At 44.2% G+C, this 20313-nt stretch overlaps 1 protein-coding gene across 3 annotated transcripts in view; it reads right to left on the bottom strand.

Moving 5' to 3' along the window:
- LOC137326970 (suppressor of tumorigenicity 14 protein homolog) overlaps nucleotides 1–20313 on the bottom strand; it is a 90955-nt gene that overhangs the window by 49043 nt on the left and 21599 nt on the right. For all 3 annotated transcript variants that reach the window (XM_067992344.1, XM_067992346.1, XM_067992345.1), the window contains exons 5-6: nucleotides 6224–6399; nucleotides 5433–5468 (exon numbers count right to left, since the gene is read on the bottom strand). In XM_067992344.1, coding sequence (XP_067848445.1) covers nucleotides 5433–5468; nucleotides 6224–6399 — 212 coding nt within the window. The remainder of the gene's footprint in view (nucleotides 1–5432; nucleotides 5469–6223; nucleotides 6400–20313) is intronic.

Here is a 20313-nt window from a genome sequence, read left to right as displayed (position 1 = left end):
TCTACACACCTGATCACCAGAAAATGGCATGCAGGATAGATGTGCCACCAATGCATATTTAAATGAAGCACCCATTTGTTTGCTTCCACTGCCACAGCTCACCATCTCCAAAAAATACGCCATGGCATAAAGTGGGCATTGTTCCAGCAGGACGGAACTCCTACCCTTTTTTTCACTATCTAGAGCCCGATTTATACTGGAACAACAGATGGCCAGCGTGGAAAATACAGGCTATGATCACCCTTTTTGGAATACTGTGCAAAAGGAAGGGGTGGGCTGCGCTAAGTCACACTGTTTTCAATGTCTTGCTGTTGCTTGATGTTTTCTCTATCTTTCTTTCCTCCCATCTCACTGTACTTTGGCCACCTCAAGCACTGCCTTGGTTGTATTTATTCCTTCTCCCCATCTCTATATATTTTTTGCCCATTTCCTTCTGATTTTTGAAATCCATTTGTCTGTCACAAATATTCATTCCCCATCGCACTGATCCTTTGGAGAATTTAACATCATACCCAAGGTCCTTGCTAGGGTAAATTCCATGACATGTGATACTGCCCCAGCCACCCCTGCCAGTATTGGCCTGAGGAGGCTTCTTATGGAAATCCTTGGCCTAATCCTTGTTGAAACTCTCATCCCAATACTTCTTATCTTAGTCTAAATAATCTTTTGATGTTCCTGTTGTTTGCCTCAAACTTGGCTGTTACCAGCTTGTATTTAAGTTTATTATTGCAATTTTGTTATTTTGCTGTATACTGCTCGATTCTGACCTTTTTTTCTTTTTATTTCTTTATTTGTCGTTTTGGTGGGTTTTTCCTTTCATGTTGTAGATATGTAATTAAAAAGTTTAAATGCCTTTTTTACTGGGTAGGAATAAAAGCCACACATCTTTTTCAATAAAAATGTCACACACGTGATTTACATTACACTGTGTGCTTCCAAAGAAATGAAAAGTCATGCAATAACCACTTTTCCTTGAAAACAGTACTAGGTAAATTCAGTGCTCCAATGCTCCCAGCATTGAACTGCACTCGAAGGGAATGCAGCTCAGAGATAGGACTACAACATAGTAGCCTTAATTCTCTAACTCATGTTCCTTCCGAGCATGGCTCGATGTAGGGCAGTGTGGGAGTGCTGAATTTACCCTTACATCTCTCGTAGGCATTATTGAACAACAAAGGTTATTACAAATTATTAATTGGTTTTCACTGTTCTGCTGAGGTTGTATCTTCCTGAAAGCAACTTAACAAATTCTCCTCAGTGGATTGATCAGTATAATTGTAAACAATTTTACAACACCAAGTTATAGTCCAGCAATTTTATTTTAAATTCACAAGCTTTCGGAGACTTCCTCCTTCCTCAGGTAAATTACCTGAGGAAGGAGGAAGTCTCCGAAAGCTTGTGAATTTAAAATAAAATTGCTGGACTATAACTTGGTGTTGTAAAATTGTTTACAATTGTCAACCCCAGTCCATCACCGGCATCTCCACATCTTGATCAGTATATGCATGGCATGGTGTGGTAGTGATGTTCTTCCCACTTGGCTCCAGATAAGCCCCAATGGCAGGATGATCCTGGCTAAATAAGAACTACAAAGCTTACCAGTGGTTTTTTGCTGGTGGACTGTGTATTTAGCTGCTTAAACTCCAGCAGTATCCCTGTTCACACTTGGGAGTTTCTATGCCTCCGCTCTGCCACCCCTATCACTTGTAAACAATTTTACAACACCAAGTTATAGTCCAACAATTTTATTTTTAATCCCACAAGCTTTCGGAGGCTTCCTCCTTCCTCAGGTGAACGGTGTGGAAATAACATTTTCGAATCCTTCGCATTTTAAAATCACAGAACAATGCCTGGTGATTACTGCCCGTTGCCAAGGCAATCACAGTGAGCAGACAGAAAGGTGTCACCTAAAAAGGCCACTGAATATACAAACCCCCAAAAACAAAAAAAGAGAGAGAGAGATAAGGAAGACAGTCAATGACCCGTTATATTAAAAACAGATAACATTTGTTCGCTGGTGGGATTACGTGTAGCGTGACATGAACCCAAGATCCCGGTTGAGGCCGTCCTCATGGGTGCGGAACTTGGCTATCAATTTCTGCTCGACGATTTTGCGTTGTCGTGTGTCTCGAAGGCCGCCTTGGAGTACGCTTACCCGAAGGTCGGTGGCTGAATGTCCATGACTTCTGAAGTGTTCCCCGACGGGGAGAGAACCCTCCTGTTTGGCGATTGTTGCGCGGTGTCCGTTCATCCGTTGTCACAGCGTCTGCCTGGTCTCGCCAATGTACCATGCTCTGGGGCATCCTTTCCTGCAACGTATGAGGTAGACAACGTTGGCCGAGTCACAGGAGTATGAACCGTGCACCTGGTGGGTGGTGTCCTCTCGTGTGATGGTGGTATCTGTGTCGATGATCTGGCATGTCTTGCAGAGATTACCGTGGCAGGGTTGTGTGGTGTCGTGGACGCTGTTCTCCTGAAGGCTGGGTAATTTGCTGCGAACGATGGTTTGTTTGAGGTTGGGTGGCTGTTTAAAGGCGAGTAGTGGAGGTGTGGGGATGGCCATAGCGAGGTGTTCGTCGTCATTGATGACATGTTGAAGGCTGCGGAGAACATGGCGTAGTTTCTCCGCTCCGGGGAAGTACTGGACGACGAAGGGTACTCTGTTGGTTGCGTCCCGTGTTAGTCTTCTGAGGAGGTCTACGTGATTTTTCGCTGTGGCCCGTCGGAACTGTCGATCGATGAGTCGAGCATCATATCCCGTTCTTACTAGGGCGTTTTTCAGCGTCTGTAGGTGTCCATCGCGTTCCTCCTCGTCTGAGCAGACCCTGTGTATTCGCAGGGCCTGTCCATAGGGGATGGCCTCTTTGACGTGGTTAGGGTGGAAGCTGGAAAAGTGGAGCATCGTGAGGTTGTCCGTGGGCTTGCGGTAGAGTGAGGTGCTGAGGTGCCCGTCTTTGATGGAGATTCGTGTGTCCAAGAAAGAAACTGATTCTGAGGAGTAGTCCATGGTGAGCTTGATGGTGGGATGGAACTTGTTGATGTTATCGTGTAGTCTCTTTAGTGATTCCTCACCGTGGGTCCATAGAAAGAAAATGTCGTCGATGTATCTGGTGTATAGTGTTGGTTGGAGGTCCTGTGCAGTGAAGAAGTCGTGCTCGAACTTGTGCATGAAAATGTTGGCGTATTGGGGTGCGAATTTGGTCCCCATGGCTGTTCCGTGTGTTTGGGTAAAGAACTGGTTATTGAAGGTGAAGACATTGTGATCCAGGATGAAGCGGATGAGTTGTAGGATGGCGTCTGGAGATTGGCTGTTGTTGGTGTTGAGTATTGATGCTGTCGCAGCGATGCCGTCATCGTGGGGGATACTGGTGTAGAGTGCCGAGACGTCCATCGTGGTGAGAAGTGTTCCTGGTTCAACAGGTCCGTGGGTACTGAGTTTTTGTAGAAAGTCTGTAGTGTCGCGACAGAAGCTGGGGGTTCCCTGCACGATGGGTTTCAGGATGCCCTCGATGTATCCAGAGAGGTTCTCACACGGGGTTCCATTGCCTGATACGATAGGACGTTCGGGTGTGTTGGCTTTGTGTATCTTTGGGAGGCAGTAGAAGTCTCCCACGCGGGGAGTACGTGGGATGAGAGTGCGTAGGATGTTTTGAAGGTGTTTTGCAAGACATGCCAGATCATCGACACAGATACCACCATCACACGAGAGGACACCACCCACCAGGTGCACGGTTCATACTCCTGTGACTCGGCCAACGTTGTCTACCTCATACGTTGTAGGAAAGGATGCCCCAGAGCATGATACATTGGCGAGACCATGCAGACGCTGCGACAACGGATGAACGGACACCGCGCAACAATCGCCAAACAGGAGGGTTCTCTCCCTGTCGGGGAACACTTCAGCAGTCATGGACATTCAGCCACCGACCTTCGGGTAAGCTTACTCCAAGGCGGCCTTCGAGACACACGACAACGCAAAATCGTCGAGCAGAAATTGATAGCCAAGTTCCGCACCCATGAGGACGGCCTCAACCGGGATCTTGGGTTCATGTCACGCTACACGTAACCCCACCAGCGAACAAATGTTATCTGTTTTTAATATAACGGGTCATTGACTGTCTTCCTTATCTCTCTCTCTTTTTTTGTTTTTGGGGGTTTGTATATTCAGTGGCCTTTTTAGGTGACACCTTTCTGTCTGCTCACTGTGATTGCCTTGGCAACGGGCAGTAATCACCAGGCATTGTTCTGTGATTTTAAAATGCGAAGGATTCGAAAATGTTATTTCCACACCGTTCACCTGAGGAAGGAGGAAGCCTCCGAAAGCTTGTGGGATTAAAAATAAAATTGTTGGACTATAACTTGGTGTTGTAAAATTGTTTACAATTGTCAACCCCAATCCATCACCGGCATCTCCACATCACCCCTATCACTGACCTCGGATATTTTACAGAAGCTCCACATGGCCTGCTCCCACACCCAGCCACTCCATATCTCAATTTGGTACCTGATTTCACCCTCAGCCTTGCTCCAGGTGGTGATAGGGTTAACAACAACAACTTGTATTTACATAGAGCCTTTAACGTAGTGAAACATCCCAAGGCGCTTCACAGCAGTGTTATCAGACAAAATTTGACACCGAGCTACATAAGAAGATATTAGGACAGGTGACCAAAAGCTTGGTCAAAGAGGTTGGTTTTAAGGAGCGTCTTAAAAGAGGAGAGAGAGGTGGAGAGGGTTAGGGAGGGAATTCCAGGGTCAGAAAACCCTGTAGGAGAAAAATACAGAAAAACCTGCAAGTACAACTGAATTATATTTAAGGCTCAAAACAGTCTTTTACACCATCTCGCCGAGTTTCTGAAAATCTTCTGCCAAAGTTACATTGGGAGATCGGGAGATGCCCCACAGAAATTCCAAGTGATTAAATCTATCAGGCCATTATCCATGGGTTATCATAGAATCATACAGCAGAAAAGTAGGCCATCGGCCCATCATGTCTGTGCAGGCTCCTTGAAGAGTTATCCAATTAGGCCCTCTCCCCTGCTCTTTCCCTGCAGCCCTGCAAATTTCTCCTTTTCATGTATTTATCCAATTCCCTTTTGAAAGTTAATATTGAATCTGCTTCCACATCCTTTCAGGCAGTGCATTCCAGATCATAATAACTTGCTGCGTAAAAAAAATTCCCCTCATCTCTTCCCTGGCTTTTTTGGCAATTATCTTAATTGGGTTAAGAAAAATCACTACATAACAATCACTGCACTTCCAAAAAATAATTCAATGAGCGAAGTACTTTGAGACATTTCAAGATGAAAAGTATGATATAAATGCAAGTATTATTCTAAACTAACATCTTATGCTCCAACCAAATTTACATCCTGATGATTCTTGTTCTGAACATTGCCTTGTGTTAACGCTATTACAATTGAACTACTTACCGGTTTTCAAGCTTTGAACATATCTTTCATTAGTAACTGTAAAAGACCCAAAATAAACTCAGTCAATAACTTAAAAGATGTTGACTTTCACCCTGAAGCATCACTATATTGCTCGTATCAACCCTTGTTCCCACCTCGATAAAGAGACCAAGAAAAAAAATGGGTAAATAGAAGGATCAATAACAAAATTAAATATTGTACCATGATTATGGCAGATTTACTGTCAACAATATTCATTATTCATGGTTCATATTTTAAAATTCTTTTGAATATGGCTAAAATGGTTAAAAATAATGCTTTTTGGGTGTTTTGTTTTGGTTTAATTATTGACTGTTCCTACTTTTATCAGCATAGGATAGCAAATAAAAGCTACACTAGGTGCAGGATAAAGTCTATTCTTTAATTAAGTTATGCTTTATATGTAAGCTTTGTTTGATTCACAAGATAGATACAGATGATGATGATTATTTGGCCTATCTTATCTCATTTATCCAGAAAGACCTTACAGTCTCCCCATCACAGCAGCCAAAAGTATGACCACAACTTCACCTGAGCAAGGCACAGTATTACACATTGAAGTGACATACCAAGTACCTACACTTTAGCAGCATTTGTCTGGGCCATGTGCAATCCAAATTCCACAGGTAAATGGACTACATTCTAAACCACTATCTTACAATATGGTTTACCAGTGTTTTAATCAGCTTGGTTTATGTTAAAGTAATCAACAACATAGGATTACTTCTGTTTTCTTTGGCCTAATTTATACAAAATATAAATAAAGTGCTTACCCTGTAGTGTGACAGAAGATGGTTCAAATTCCATATTCATTGTCGTTCTGCTGGTGTAGATATGCTGTTGTAACACATTAATCAACACTTCTACACTGAGTGTATATTTAACCAAAAGACCATGTTCTTTTGGTAATGCAAATTGCAACCAGTAATAGGCAGTAACACTACCATTGCTGTAAAGAAAAATATCAATATGAAAGAAAAGCAGTTAATTCTGTCTCATCAATCTAAGTAATCTATCACAAGCCTTTGAAAAAGCAACTAGTAGTGAAGGACTAACTGTACTAATGATTTATTTGTTTCCCCGACTCAGTCAGTTTACGTAGTGAGTAGCTGAACCATTGGGACAAGGAAGGTTTAGTTTCAATCTCTGGTCTGGGTCAGCTGATTTCAGATAGGGTGGCAGTAGGAGCCCTCCTGGGTTAGGAAGAGGAAGATCAACCAGGGTTCCTGCTTCTGATTGCCATCAACAACCTTTATCTGAAAATGTGCATGTGTGAACAACAGGTGAGGTCTGGGTCAGACTCAACTGTGATTATCCCCATGGAAAAATATTCTGCTGATACTTACCATTAAGTAAACACATAAATAATGGCTGCTTGGGAAAGAAACTGTAGGGAGTTTGCAACAGAGGAATTGTACCCTGGCAAGGAGTTAATGGCTTCAGAAGAGAGAGGATAGGGAGAAAATTTGCAAGAAAGGGATACAAATGATTTGTTAACTTTACAGCCAAAATGAGTGGCTGATACATTCACATAGTATTAGAAATTTATGAATTAGTGTATAATGGATATCGTTCAGCTTAATATCCTGCAAGAAAATGAATGGTCACTTTGTGATTGCAAGGGTGAGATCAGGAGCTTACTGCAAGGTCATTGGAGGAAAACTGGCAATTCTAAAACACACTATAGACATTCTGTAAAACAAAGGTTTAATCTTAGAATTCTATAAAGCTAGAATTAGGGCAAAGGACTTAGACATTATTTTATTAGTATGTGCTTCCAATAGTAGCACGTACTGTGTCAGCTGAGATCTTTGAAGAAGCTGCAGACGTCCAGCTTGTAGAATAGTGGATCAATTAATATGCTCTGGATCTTGCAAGACTAACAAGAAAGGAAGTCTTGGAAAACAATTGATATCAGAGTCCCACTGTCCAGGCCAGGACCTGGACACTAGCAAAAAGGAAAGGAGTATAGCTTTCCTTTTTGCTAATTTGCTTTTGTAAATTAATTTACATCTGGGAATTATAGTTATCGACACATGCATGTCCAGTTGAATAACAACTTGGAAAGGATCCATGTGACAGAATTGTTCATCTTGGATTGGCGACAAATGCTCCAGTCCTTTAAGTGGGATTGAATTAGTAAAAATAAGAAAGTGCATAAGGTCATGCTTCGCCCACTCGTAAATTAGAAGGGTATTTCATGGTTTCTAGAAGGACAAATAATTAAAAGTTATAAAAAACTTGAAACAGTTCTGCAAAGAGCAGAAAAAGTGTAAAGAGTAAAAACTGGAAGATTAAGAAAGGATAAATGCTTAATCAAGTAGAAGTAAAACTAGTAAAGTATATCACAGCGGTTTGTTAATAGCTTAAGTATCTGAACCCAGAGAGTAATGTAACATTATTACAATAGGATGAGATGATGTACGTCTAGGTTAGTTAAAGTAGGACAAGAAGGTGACGAGGAAAGAAGACAATGATCACAGAACAAATAAGAAGGTAAATTTCTGAGTGCAACAATAAGAGGGCAATAATAGTAGGGGACTTCAACTACCTACACGTCAACTGGGATTCAAACAGTGTGAGGGGCACAGAGGGCGCAAAATTCTTGATCAGTGTCCAGGAGAACTTTTTTAGCCAGTATGTGACAAGCCCAACAAGAGGGGATGCAATTCTAGATTTAGTCCTGGGAAATGAAGATGGGCAAATGGGTGAAGTGACAGTGGGTGACCATATTGAGGATAGTTTTAGCATTATTATGGAAAAGGACAGAGTTAAATCAGGAGTAAACATTTTAAATTGAGGGAAGGCAAATTTTACAGAACTAAGAGGCGATATGGCAGAAGTGGACTGGACACAACTACTTGAGGAGAAATCAGTGGCAAGCCAGTGGGAGGCACTAAAAAGTGAAATTCTACGGGTACAATGCAGACACATCCCCTCAAAGAAAAAGGGTGGCACTGCCAAATTTAGAGCCCCCTAGTTGTCTAGAAGTATACGGGGCAAGATAAAGTAGAAAAAGAAAGCTTATGACTGTCACAGAAAACTAAATACTGCAGAAAGCCTAGAGGAGTATAGAAAGTACAGGGATGATGTAAAAAAGGAAATAAGGAAAGCGAAGAGAGGGCATGAAAAAATATTAGCTAGTAAGATTAAAGAAAACCCAAAGATGTTTTATCAGTACATTAAGAACAAGAGGATAGCTAAGGCAAAAGTGGGACCTATCAGGGATGATAGGAAGTAATAGAGGGACTGGAATCCTTGAAAGTTGGTAAGTCACCAGGGCCGGATGAATTGTTTCCTAGGCTATTGAAGGAAGCCAGGGAGGAAATTGCAGATGCTCTGAGGATCATTTTCCAATCCTCACTAGATACAGGGGAGGTACCGGAGGACTGGAAGACTGCAAACGTAGTACCATTGTTTAAAAAGGGTACAAGAGAAAGGCCGAATAATTATAGGCCAGTCAGTCTTACCTCGGTGGTGGGCAAACTATTAGAATCAATATTGAGATAGGATAAACTGTCACTTGGAAAGGCATGGTTTAATGAGGGATAGTCAGCATGAATTTGTTCAGGGAAGGTCATGCCTTACAAATCTGATTAAATTCTTTGAGGAAGTGACAAGGAGAATTGATGAGGGTAGTGTAGTGGATGTTGTCTACATGAATTTTAGTAAGGCATTTGACAAGGTCCCACATGGCAGACTGGTCAGAAAGGTAAAAGCCCATGGGATACAGGGAAATGTGGTGAATTGGATCCAAAATTGGCTCAGTAACAGAAAACAAGGTAAAAGTCAATGGATGTCTTTGCGAATGGAAATCTGTTTCCAGTGGTGTGCCACAGGGCTCAGTGTTGGTCCCTTGCTGTTTGTGGTATACATTAATGATTTGGACTTGAATGTAGGGGGGATGATTGGCAAATTTGCAGACGACACAAAAATTGGCTGTGTAGTTGATAATGAAGAGGATAGCTGCAGACTCCAAGAAGATATCAATGGGTTGGTGGAGTGGGAAAAGTGGCAAATGGAGTTCAACCTGGAGAAGTGTGAGGTAATGGACTTAGGGAGGGCAAACAGTAAAAAGGGATACATAGTAAACGGGAATATATTGAGAGGGGTAGAGGAAGTGAGAGACCATGGAGTGCATGTGCACAGGTCCCTGAAGGTGGCAGTACAGGTAGATAAGGTTGTGAAGAAGGCATACGGAATTGCTCTCCGTTATTAGCCGAGGTATAGAATACAAAAGCAGGGATGTAAAGATGGAACTGTATAAAACGCTGGTAAGGCCACAGCTGGAGTATTGTGCACAGTTCTGGTCACCACATTACAGGAAGGACATAATTGCTCTGGAGCGAGTGCAGAGAAGATTTACAAGAATGTTGTCAGGGCTTGAAAATTGCAGCTACGAGGAGAGATTGGATAGGCTGGGGTTGTTTTCCTCAGAGCAGAGGAGGCTGAGGGGTGACTTGATTGATGTGTGCAAAATTATGAGGGGCTCAGATAGAGTAGACAGGAAGTACCTGTTTCCCCTAGCGGAGAGTTCAAGAACTAGAGGACATAGATTTAAGCTGCTTGGTGGAAGGATTAGAGGAGACATGAGGAAAAACTTTTTTACCCAGAGGGTGGTGGGTATATGGAATTCGTTGCCCGAATTGGTGCTAGAGGCAGGGACCCTCAGCTCTTTTAAAAACTACCTGGACCTTTTTAAAAATTATTTGTTCATGGGATGTGGGCGTCACTGGCAAGGCCGGCATTTATTGCCCATCCCTAATTGCCCTTGAGGAGGTGGTGGTGAGCCGCCTTCTTGAACTGCTGCAGTCCGTATGGTGAAGGTGCTCCCACAGTGATGTTAGGAATAGAGTTGCAGAATTTTAACCCAGCGATGATGACGGAACGGCGATATATTTCCAAGTCGGGATGGTGTGTGACTTGGAGGGGAACATGCAGGTGGTGTTGTTCCCACGTGCCTGCTGCCCTTGTCCTTCTAGGTGGTAGAGGTCTTGGGTTTGGGAGGTGCTGTCGAAGAAGCCTTGGCGAGTTGCTGCAGTGCATCCTGTGGATGGTACACACTGCAGCCACTGTGCGCTGGTGGTGAAGGGAGTGAATGTTTAGGGTGGTGGATGGGGTGCCAATCAAGCGGACTGCTGTGTTCTGGATGGTGTCGAGCTTCTTGAGTGTTGTTGGAGCTGCACTCATCCAGGCAAGTGCAAAGCATTCCATCACACTTCTGACTTGTGCCTTGTAGATGGTGGAAAGGCTTTGGGGAGTCAGGAGGTGAGTCACTCACCGCAGAATACCCAGCCTCTGACCTGCTCTTGTAGCCACAGTATTTATTTAGCTGCTCCAATTAAGTTTCTGGTCAATGGTGACCCCCAGGATGTTGATGGTGGGGGATTTGGCGATGGTAATGCCGTTGAATGTCAAGGGGAGGTGGTTAGACTCTCTCTTGTTGGAGATGGTCATTGCCTGGCACTTGTCTGGCGTGAAGGTTACTTGCCACTTATCAGCCCAAGCCTGGATGTTGTCCAAGTCTTGCTGCATGCGGGCATGGACTGCTTCATTATCTGAGGGGTTGCGAATGGAACTGAACACTGTGCAATCATAAGCAAACATCCCCATTTCTGTCCTTATGATGGAGGGAAGGTCATTGATGAAGCAGCTGAAGATGGTTGGGCCTAGGACACTGCCCTGAGGAACTCCTGCAGCAATGTCCTGGGGCTGAGATGATTGGCCTCCAACAACCACTACCATCTCCCTTTGTGCTAGGTATGACTCCAGCCATTGGAGAGTTTCCCCCCCTGATTCCCATTGACTTCAATTTTATTAGGGCTCCTTGGTGCCACACTCGGTCAAATGCTGCCTTGATGTCAAGGGCAGTCACTCTCACCTCACCTCTGGAATTCAGCTCTTTTGTCCATGTTTGGACCAAGCCTGTAATGAGGTCTGGAGCCGAGTGGTCCTGGCGGAACCCAAACTGAGCATCGGTGAGCAGGTTATTGGTCAGTAAGTGCTGCTTGATAGCACCTAAAGTGCTGTAAGCTGCAGGGCTACGTACTGGGCGCTGGAAGGTCGGATTAGAATGGACACCTGGTTGTTCTTCGAGCCGGTGCGTACATGATGGGCCGAATGGCCCCCTTCTGTGCTGTATCTTTTCTATCATTCTAGCGTTCTCTCACAGATGATGACGTAGCACAGCCGTTCCCAGAGGAGAAGTAGTTTATGCCAGAGGAAGGCATGGTGCCTAACACTACAGTAGCCATTAACAAATTTCCACTGACAAGTCCTGTCCAACTCACACTGCCCATATAAAAATATAAAAATGAGGTATTTCATGAAACTGTAGACAATTATGGGCTGTGTCACAAGCTTACAATTTCCACCTAGGTATGGAGAGCCCAGGCAACCGTGCAGTTGAACAAACAGAATGGCTATTAGTGATAGCGATCAGCATGTAGACTTTGCTCTTCACTGATTTACTGGCTCCAGCAATATATTTTTAATACCTATATATAAAGATTACAGTCAGTTTTTCTCATGTTTTCTCTGACGATACTGTAGCCTAAATTTTCTGTCTTTGACAACTGGCAAGTTTTACCCTGAATTTAACCCTGCCCACCTCACAGGAATGGTATGTGCAGGGCTTTAAAATGGCAGACGGGCAGAACCCGCTGGATTCCCACCCCCTGCCATTTTAACCCCCGGGTTTTGAGAGCATGGTGGCCACCTGGACCATAAAAACCAAGAAGCAGGGATAAAAAGTCTGAGCGGAGAGTGGGAGTGGAGACCCAGGGACGGGGATAATTGGCTCGAGAGGAGTGCGAGAGTGGAGGCCCAAGAGTCGGGGTTGGTGGGGGGGGGGGGGGGCGGGGGGGAAGAGTTATCTGGACACTTGGATCCAGGAGGTAGTCACACGCCTTAGGTTAGGTGGTGGGTTAGATTTGGTCAGTGGTCAGGGACAGGAGGATGTGACTGCAAGACAGGCAGGTATCGGGACCCAGGATACAGTGATGGAGGAGCCTCAGCCTTTGACCTTGTTCAACAGGTGCTTGGTACTTGCTACCTGTTTGGATGAGATTAAAGACTGCAGGGAGGGTGGGCAAACTGACCACAGCACCGTGGTACAGGAGGCCATTCAAGTGCGGAGAGTAAAAAGGAAGGTGGAAGGTGGCTGTAGAGCAGAGTAGCGATTTGGGTAAAAACAAGCAGAGTGTATCAAGAAGGGACAGAGTGCTATAAATTGGGCCATGTAGCACCCTGTTTTTAGGCACGACATGACCTCCTAAGGTCCCAGAATGGCATCCGGAATGCGTGCGCTGTGCGCCAGATGCCATCTTAGTAAAGGCGTTTGCACACGCACAGATAACAAACGATGGTCCCGTGTAAAGTAGGGAGAATATTCGTTAGATCAGTGTGCAATGCTGATTTAAAGGGATAGATACCATTTTAGCACTCATAGCTCCAGCCAACACACTGTCTTAATCACGAACAGCTGAACATATCGTACATGGCCTGGAGGACCCCCCATCAGTGCTATTTAAAGGGACCATGCAGGATTTACAGGTTAGTTGCTGGATTATTGCTTTTGGCTGCTGATGCATTTGTACCTGTTTTTGGAGGTCTCCTATACTTGAATACTAGGACTAGGGGACATAGCCTAAAATTTAGAGCCAGGACTTGCAGAAGTGAAGTTAGGAAACACCTCTACACGCAAAGGGTGGTAGAAGTTTGGAACGCTCTTCTGCAACCGGCAGTTCATGCTAGCTCAGTTGTTAATTTTAAATCTGAGATTGATAGATTTTTGTTAACCAAGGGTATTAAGGGATATGGGGCTAAGGCGGTATATGGAGTTAGGTCACAGGTCAACCATGATCTCAATGAATGGCGGAACAGGCTCAAAGGACTAAATGCCACTGCCACTTACTGCCTCCTGTTATGCACCACCTTCTCCTGCAAGAAAGTGGGATGTGTGTCGGTGAGTGTCCTGCAGATTGTTTGGGTGATGTGCCTGTCATGGTTGAATAGCTGCCAGTGTGTGTGACCTGTGAGTTGTGGGTGTGCGGCTTGCAACAGTGGTAATGTATAAGGGTGAGAGGAAGCATCAGATTGGAAGAGTTGAGTAATGATTGAAAGAGTTTGTTGGTATGTGGGTGATGGGGGGTGTAGTGTGTGGAGCAGTGGATGTGGCTAGTGGTGCAGTTGGTAGGAGATACCACTTGACAGTTGACCTCACTCACCTTGATCACTCGTATCAAAGCACTGAACTTCTTCCTGCACTGCATCCATGTTGATGGTGCTATGCGCCTGGCATTGACTTTGTCCCCTATAGCCTCCCATTGCCTCTTGAGCATATATCTAGAGGGCCTCTTGCCCCCTGCAGATATAGGATGCCCCTCCTTCTGTCCATCTCTTGAACCAAGGCCTCTATTGCATCATCAGAGAACTTTGGTGCATGCTCTCTCACAGGCCTGGTACAAACTCAGATTGGCAGATTGGTGAGGTCAGATTGGATGATATGGGATTTAGTAGTGCACAACCTTTATTCAATGTTTTAACATAACTCAACAGTTTGTAAACATAGTGATGGGACCTGCATCTGTGTTTTACATGTGCGATGTCTGATCTCTGTTCAGACTCCGTGCGGACCTGTATCTTATTTTTTGCAAATAAGAGGTGCAGACTGCCTTTAACAGGTGCAGGATGCCTTTAAGAGGTGTGAGCCACTCAGGCGCTATCTAGGCCCCTTTGCTGGTGAGAAGTCATTCAACAGCACAGCCAGGCCTGGCTGTTTGCATTGGAATCAGGTAAATGACCAGGCAGCATGAATCTCACAGGCTGCCTGTATTGGAACGATCGGGTGCGGGTTAATGACACATCCTGACCCCTGCACCTGGACTCGGGGGTTATCGAATTTAACCCCGAGAGAGTTTAACAAAGGTAATAGGGCATTAGTGACTAAGGTCAGATCAGGGAAAAAAAAGTAAAAAGTTAAAATTAAAGGCCCTGTATCTGTATGCACGATGCATTCGTAACAGGATAGATGAATTAATGGCACAAATAGAGATAAATGGGTTCGATCTAATAGCCATTACTGAGACGTGGTTGCAGGTTGACCAAGGTTGGGAACTAAATATTCCAGGATACTTGACTTTTAGAAAAGATAGGCAAAATGGAAAAGGAAGGGTTGAAGCCCTGATAATAAAGGATGAGGTAAAGGCAGTAGTGAGAAAGGATCTTAGCTCAGCAAATCAGGATGTAGAATCAGTATGGGTGGAGCTAAGAAATAACAAGGGCAGAAAACACTGGTGGGGATAGTTTACAGGCCCCCTCACAGTAGTTGTAGTGTTGGACAGATAATAAAACAGGAAATTAGAGAAGCATGTAACAAGGGTAATGCAATGATCATGGGGGACTTTAATCTACATAAAGACTTGGCAAACCAAATAGGCAAAAGTAGTTTGGAGGACGAGTTCATGGAATGAATCCAAGACAGTTTTCTAGAACAATATGTTGAGGAACCAACCAGGGAACAGGCTATTTTAGATCTAGTATTGTGTAATGAGAAAGAATTAATTAGTAATCATATAATAAAGGATCCTCTGGGGAAAAGTGATCATAATATGATAGAATTTCATGTTAAGTTTGAGAGTAATGTCGTTAACTCCGAAACTAGGGTCTTAAGTTTAAACAAGGCCAATTACGTAGGTGTGAGAGGCGAGTTGGCTAAGGTAAACTGGGAAATGAGATTTGAAAATATGATGGTAGATATGCAATGGCGAACATTTAAAGAAATAGTTCATAATTCCCAACGCATGTACATACCCTTGAGGAATAAAAACTCCACAGGAAAAGTGATCCAACCGTGGCTAACTAGAGAAGTTACCGATAGCATTAGATTAAAAGAAGAGGCTTACAATGTTGCCAAAAAAAATAGTAAGCCTGAGGATTGGGAGGATTGAGAAATCAGCAAAGGATAACCAAGAAATTGATGTGGAGATGCCGGTGATGGACTGGGGTTGACAATTGTAAACAATTTTACAACACCAAGTTATAGTCCAGCAATTTTATTTTAAATTCACAAGCTTTCGGAGGCTTCCTCCTTCGTCACATCGTTCACCTGACGAAGGAGGAAGCCTCCGAAAGCTTGTGAATTTAAAATAAAATTGCTGGACTATAACTTGGTGTTGTAAAATTGTTTACAAGAAATTGATAAAGACGGAGAAAATTGAATATGAGAGTAAACTAACAAAAAATATAAAAACAGATTGTAAGAGCTTCTACATGTATATCAAAAGGAAGAGATTAGCGAAAGTAATTAGTGAAAGAGGCTGAAACAGAAGAAATTATAATGGAGAACAAGGAAATAGCAGAGACATTAAACAAATATTTTATATCTATCTTCACAGTAGAAGACACAAAAAACATACCAGAAATAATGGGGAACCAAGGGTCTAACGAGAGGGAGGAACTTAAAGTAATTAAGATTAGTAAAGAAAAAGCTTCAGCAAAATTAATGGCACTAAAAGCCAACAAATCCCCAGGCCTACATCCTAGGTTTAAAAGTGGTGACTGCAGAGATAGTGGATGCGTTGGTTTTGATCTTACAGAATTCCCTAGATTCTAGAACGGTACCCGTGGATTGGAAGCTAGCAAATATAGCATGACTATTCAAGAAAGGAGGGAGAGAGAAAACAGGGAACTACAGGGCAGTTAGCCTGACATCAATAGTAGGGAAAATGTTAGAATCTATTACTAAGGACATAGTATCAGGGCACTTAGAAAATCATTATATGATTAGGCAGAGTCAACACGGTTTTATCAAAGGGAAATCGTATTTGACAAATCTATTACTGTTTTTTGAGGGTGTAATTAGCAGGGTAGATAAAGGGGAACCAGTGGGTGTAGCATATTTGGATTTTCAAAAGGCATTCGATAAGGTGCCGCACAAGAGGTTGTTACACAAGATTAGGGCTCATAGGATTGGGGGTAATATATTAACATGGATTGAGGATTGGTTAATGAACAGCAAACAGAGAGTAGAGATAAACGGGTCATTTTCGGGTTGGCAAATTATAACAGTGGGGTACCGCAGAGATTGGTGCTTGGGCCGCAACTGTTTACAATCTATATTAATGACTTAGATGAAGGGACCGAGTGAAATGTATCTAAGTTTGCTGACAATACAAAGCTAGGTGGGAAAGTAAGCTGTGAGGAGGACGCAGAGCGGCTGCAAAGGGATATAGACAAGTTAATTGAGTGGGCAAGAAGGTGACAGATGGAGTATCATCTCAGCCCCAGGACATTGCTGCAGGAGTTCCTCAGGGCAGTGTCCTAGGCCCAACCATCTTCAGCTGCTTCATCAGTGACCTTCCCTCCATCATAAGGTCAGAAATGGGGATGTTCGCTGATGACTGCACAGTGTTCAGTTCCATTCGCAACCCCTCAGATAATGAAGCAGTCCGAGCCCGCATGCAGCAAGACCTGGACAACATCCAGGCTTGGGCTCATAAGTGGCAAGTAACATTCGCGCCAGACAAGTGCCAGGCAATGACCATCTCCAACAAGAGAGAGTCTAACCACCTCCCCTTGACATTCAACGGCATTACCATCGTCGAATCCCCCACCATCAACATCCTGGGGGGTCACCATTGACCAGAAACTTAACTGGACCAGCCATATAAATACTGTGGCTACAAGAGCAGGTCAGAGGCTGGGTATTCTGCGGCGAGTGACTCACCTCCTGACTCCCCAAAGCCTTTCCATCATCTACAAGGCACAAGTCAGGAGTGTGATGGAATACTCTCCACTTGCCTGGATGAGTGCAGCTCCAACAACACTCAAGAAGCTCGACACCATCCAGGACAAAGCAGCCCGCTTGATTGACACCCCATTCACCACCCTAAACATTCACTCCCTTCACCACCGGCGCACAGTGGCTGCAGTGTGTACCATCCACAGGATGCACTGCAGCAACTCGCCAAGGCTTCTTCGACAGCACCTCCCAAACCCGCGACCTCTACCACCTAGAAGGACAAGAGCAGCAGGTACATGGTAACACTACCACCTGCACGATCCCCTCCAAGTCACACACCATCCTGACTTGGAAATATATCGCCGTTCCTTCATCGTCGCTGGGTCAAAATCCTGGAACTCCCTACCTAACAGCACTGTGGGAAAACCTTCACCACACGGACTGCAGCGGTTCAAGAAGGCAGCTCACCACCACCTTCTCGAGGGCAATTAGGGATGGGCAATAAATGCTGGCCTCGCCAGCGACGCCCACATTCCATGAACGAATAAAAAAAGAGAATGCAGAACGGCTGCAAAGGAATATAGACAGGTTAAGTGAGTGGGCAAGAAGGTGGCAGATGGAGTATAATGTGGGGAAATGTGAAATTATCCACTTTGGTAGGAAAAATAGAAAAATAAAATATTTTTAAAATGGTGAGCAACTATTAAATGTTAGTGTTCAGAGGGATTTGGGTGTCCTTGTACACAAAACACAGAAAGTTAACATGCAGGTTCAGCAAGCAATTAGAAAGGCAAACGGTATGTTGGCCTTTATTGCAAGGGGATTGGAGTATAAGAGTAAGGAAGTCTTGCTGCAATTGTACAGGGCTTTGGTAAGACCACACATGGAGTACTGAGTACAGTTTTGGTCTCCTTACCTAAGGAAGGATATACTTGCCTTTGAGGGGGTGCAACGAAGGTTCACTAGATTGATTCCTGGGATGAGAGGGTTGTCCTATGATGAGTAGAATGGGCCTATACTCTCTGGAGTTTAGAAGTATGAGAGGTGATCTCATTGAAACATATAAGATTCTAAGAAGGCTTGACAGGGTAGATGCTGAGAGAATGTTTCCCCTGGCTAGAGAGTCTAGAACAAGGGCCCCCCCTCAGGATAACGGGTCGGCCATTCAAGACAGAGATGAAGAGAAATCTCTTAACTCAGAGGGTTGTGAAACTTTGGACTTCTCTACCCAGAGGGCTGTGGATGCTCAGTCGTTGAGATCGATAGATTTTTGGACTCTAAGGGAATCAAAGAATGTGGGGATCAGGTGGGAAAGTGGAGTTGAGGTCAAAGTTCAGCCGTACGGCCTACTCCTGCTCCTATTTCTTCTGTTGTTATGTTCTAATTGAAATGTTGGGGTCCGATGATGTAAATCAGATCCGAATATAATTTTAACTCTGAAATGCACGATTCAAGCAGCATCAGGTAAGAAGAGGCCAAGTTAAGTATAATTTTTAAAAATTTTGGTAAGGCTCCTTGCAGCCCAGGAGAAGCAGGATATTAGCCTTAGGCCTTCTCTGCCCCTGCTCACCAACTCCCCACCAACCCCCCCCCCCCACTTCTGTGGCCTAATTTGGTTGGACCCCTCCTTTCTAAACTACCTTTGGGGACTGTTCCTGTGGGTCCCCGGCGGCCTCTGGCTCCTGTTCTAATTCCCGCTTCCACCTGCTGGCATTGACATCGTTCCTGCTGGTTGCGGGTGGGAGATCGTTTGGCACTATTTAAATCAGGCCAGGGAGTTTAATTGGCCCGGTCCTCATGCTGAACTCTCTGCGGGGCCTACCCGCCCTCCCTACAATTCCCGTTTGACTGCTCAAATGGAAGTAATGCTGCATGAGATAATCACGAGGATGGTGGTCGTCCGTGCTATTCCACAGCACCTACCCCATAGGTCAACATTGCAGCATGTCTGCAAGGAAGTACAACAAAGTTTGAGTCCATAGTTTACTGTTACTGGATGCACTGGCCCTATGTTGCATGGTATTTGCAAGTATCCTTTCAGCAGATGGCATAGCTCTGCATTTGGCTCTCTGCTAACCTCAGCCAGAGCAGACAAATTCCCACTGTCATGGTCACATAGTCGTGCCAGGGCCTGTAAATATGATAGGTGGGTGCGACCAACCAGAGTATGCTGGCTGTTGATCACCCTGCCATGTCTTCTTTCATAGAATGCTATTCAAAGCATGACATACTGTGATTGGGATTCTGCCATGGTATCCAACCTTAGTCATTCACATATCTTAGTTGTGCCATCAGATTTGCTGTCCTAGCTTTCTCCCCTCTAATCTCCTATTCCTCTTTAAAGTTTTCAAATGTGACATCCCGGTCTCCCTCAAAACCTCATGTTTGAATCCCTTCAATTCCACTTCAACCCTGCCCATAGCACCAAGATTGCCCTGGCCAAAATCACAAATGACATGCTCTGTGACTGTGGTTCCACTCCTACCTGCCCCAATGCAGCCAGTATATCTACAGCAATGGCTTTTCTTCCCTCCCCTGCATAGTCACCTCCGGAATCCCCAAGGATCTATCGTTGGCCTCCCCTTCATCTGCATGCTGCCCCTTTAGGAATCTATTATAAAGGATGTGATAACAGGACACTTAGAAAATAATAACAGGATTTGGCAGAGTCAACATGGATTTATGAAAGGGAAATCATGTTTGACAAACCTATTGGAGTTCTTTGAGGATGTTACTAGTAGAATAGATAAGGGGGAACCAGTGGATGTGGTGTATTTGGATTTTCAGAAGGCTTTCGGTAAGGTCCCACACAGGAGGTTGGTGAACAAAGTTAGAGCACATGGAATATACTGGTATGGATTGAGAATTGGCTAACAGACAGAAAACAGAGAGTAGGAATATACAGGTCTTTTTCAGGTTGGCAGACTATGACTAGTGGGGTACTGCAGGGATTCACAATCTATATCAATGATTTGGATGAGGGGACCAAATGTAATATTTCCAAGTTTGCTGATGACACAAAACTAGGTGGGAATGTGAGTTGTGAGGAGGATGCAAAGAGGCTTCAAGGGGATACAGGCGAAGTGAGTGGGCAAGAACATGGCAAAGGAATATAATGTG

Source organism: Heptranchias perlo, chromosome 11, assembly GCF_035084215.1.
Source record: "Heptranchias perlo isolate sHepPer1 chromosome 11, sHepPer1.hap1, whole genome shotgun sequence".
NCBI lineage: Eukaryota > Metazoa > Chordata > Chondrichthyes > Hexanchiformes > Hexanchidae > Heptranchias > Heptranchias perlo.
The sequence above is the reverse complement of the archived record's forward strand: the minus strand, read 5'-3'. Positions and strand labels throughout refer to the sequence as shown.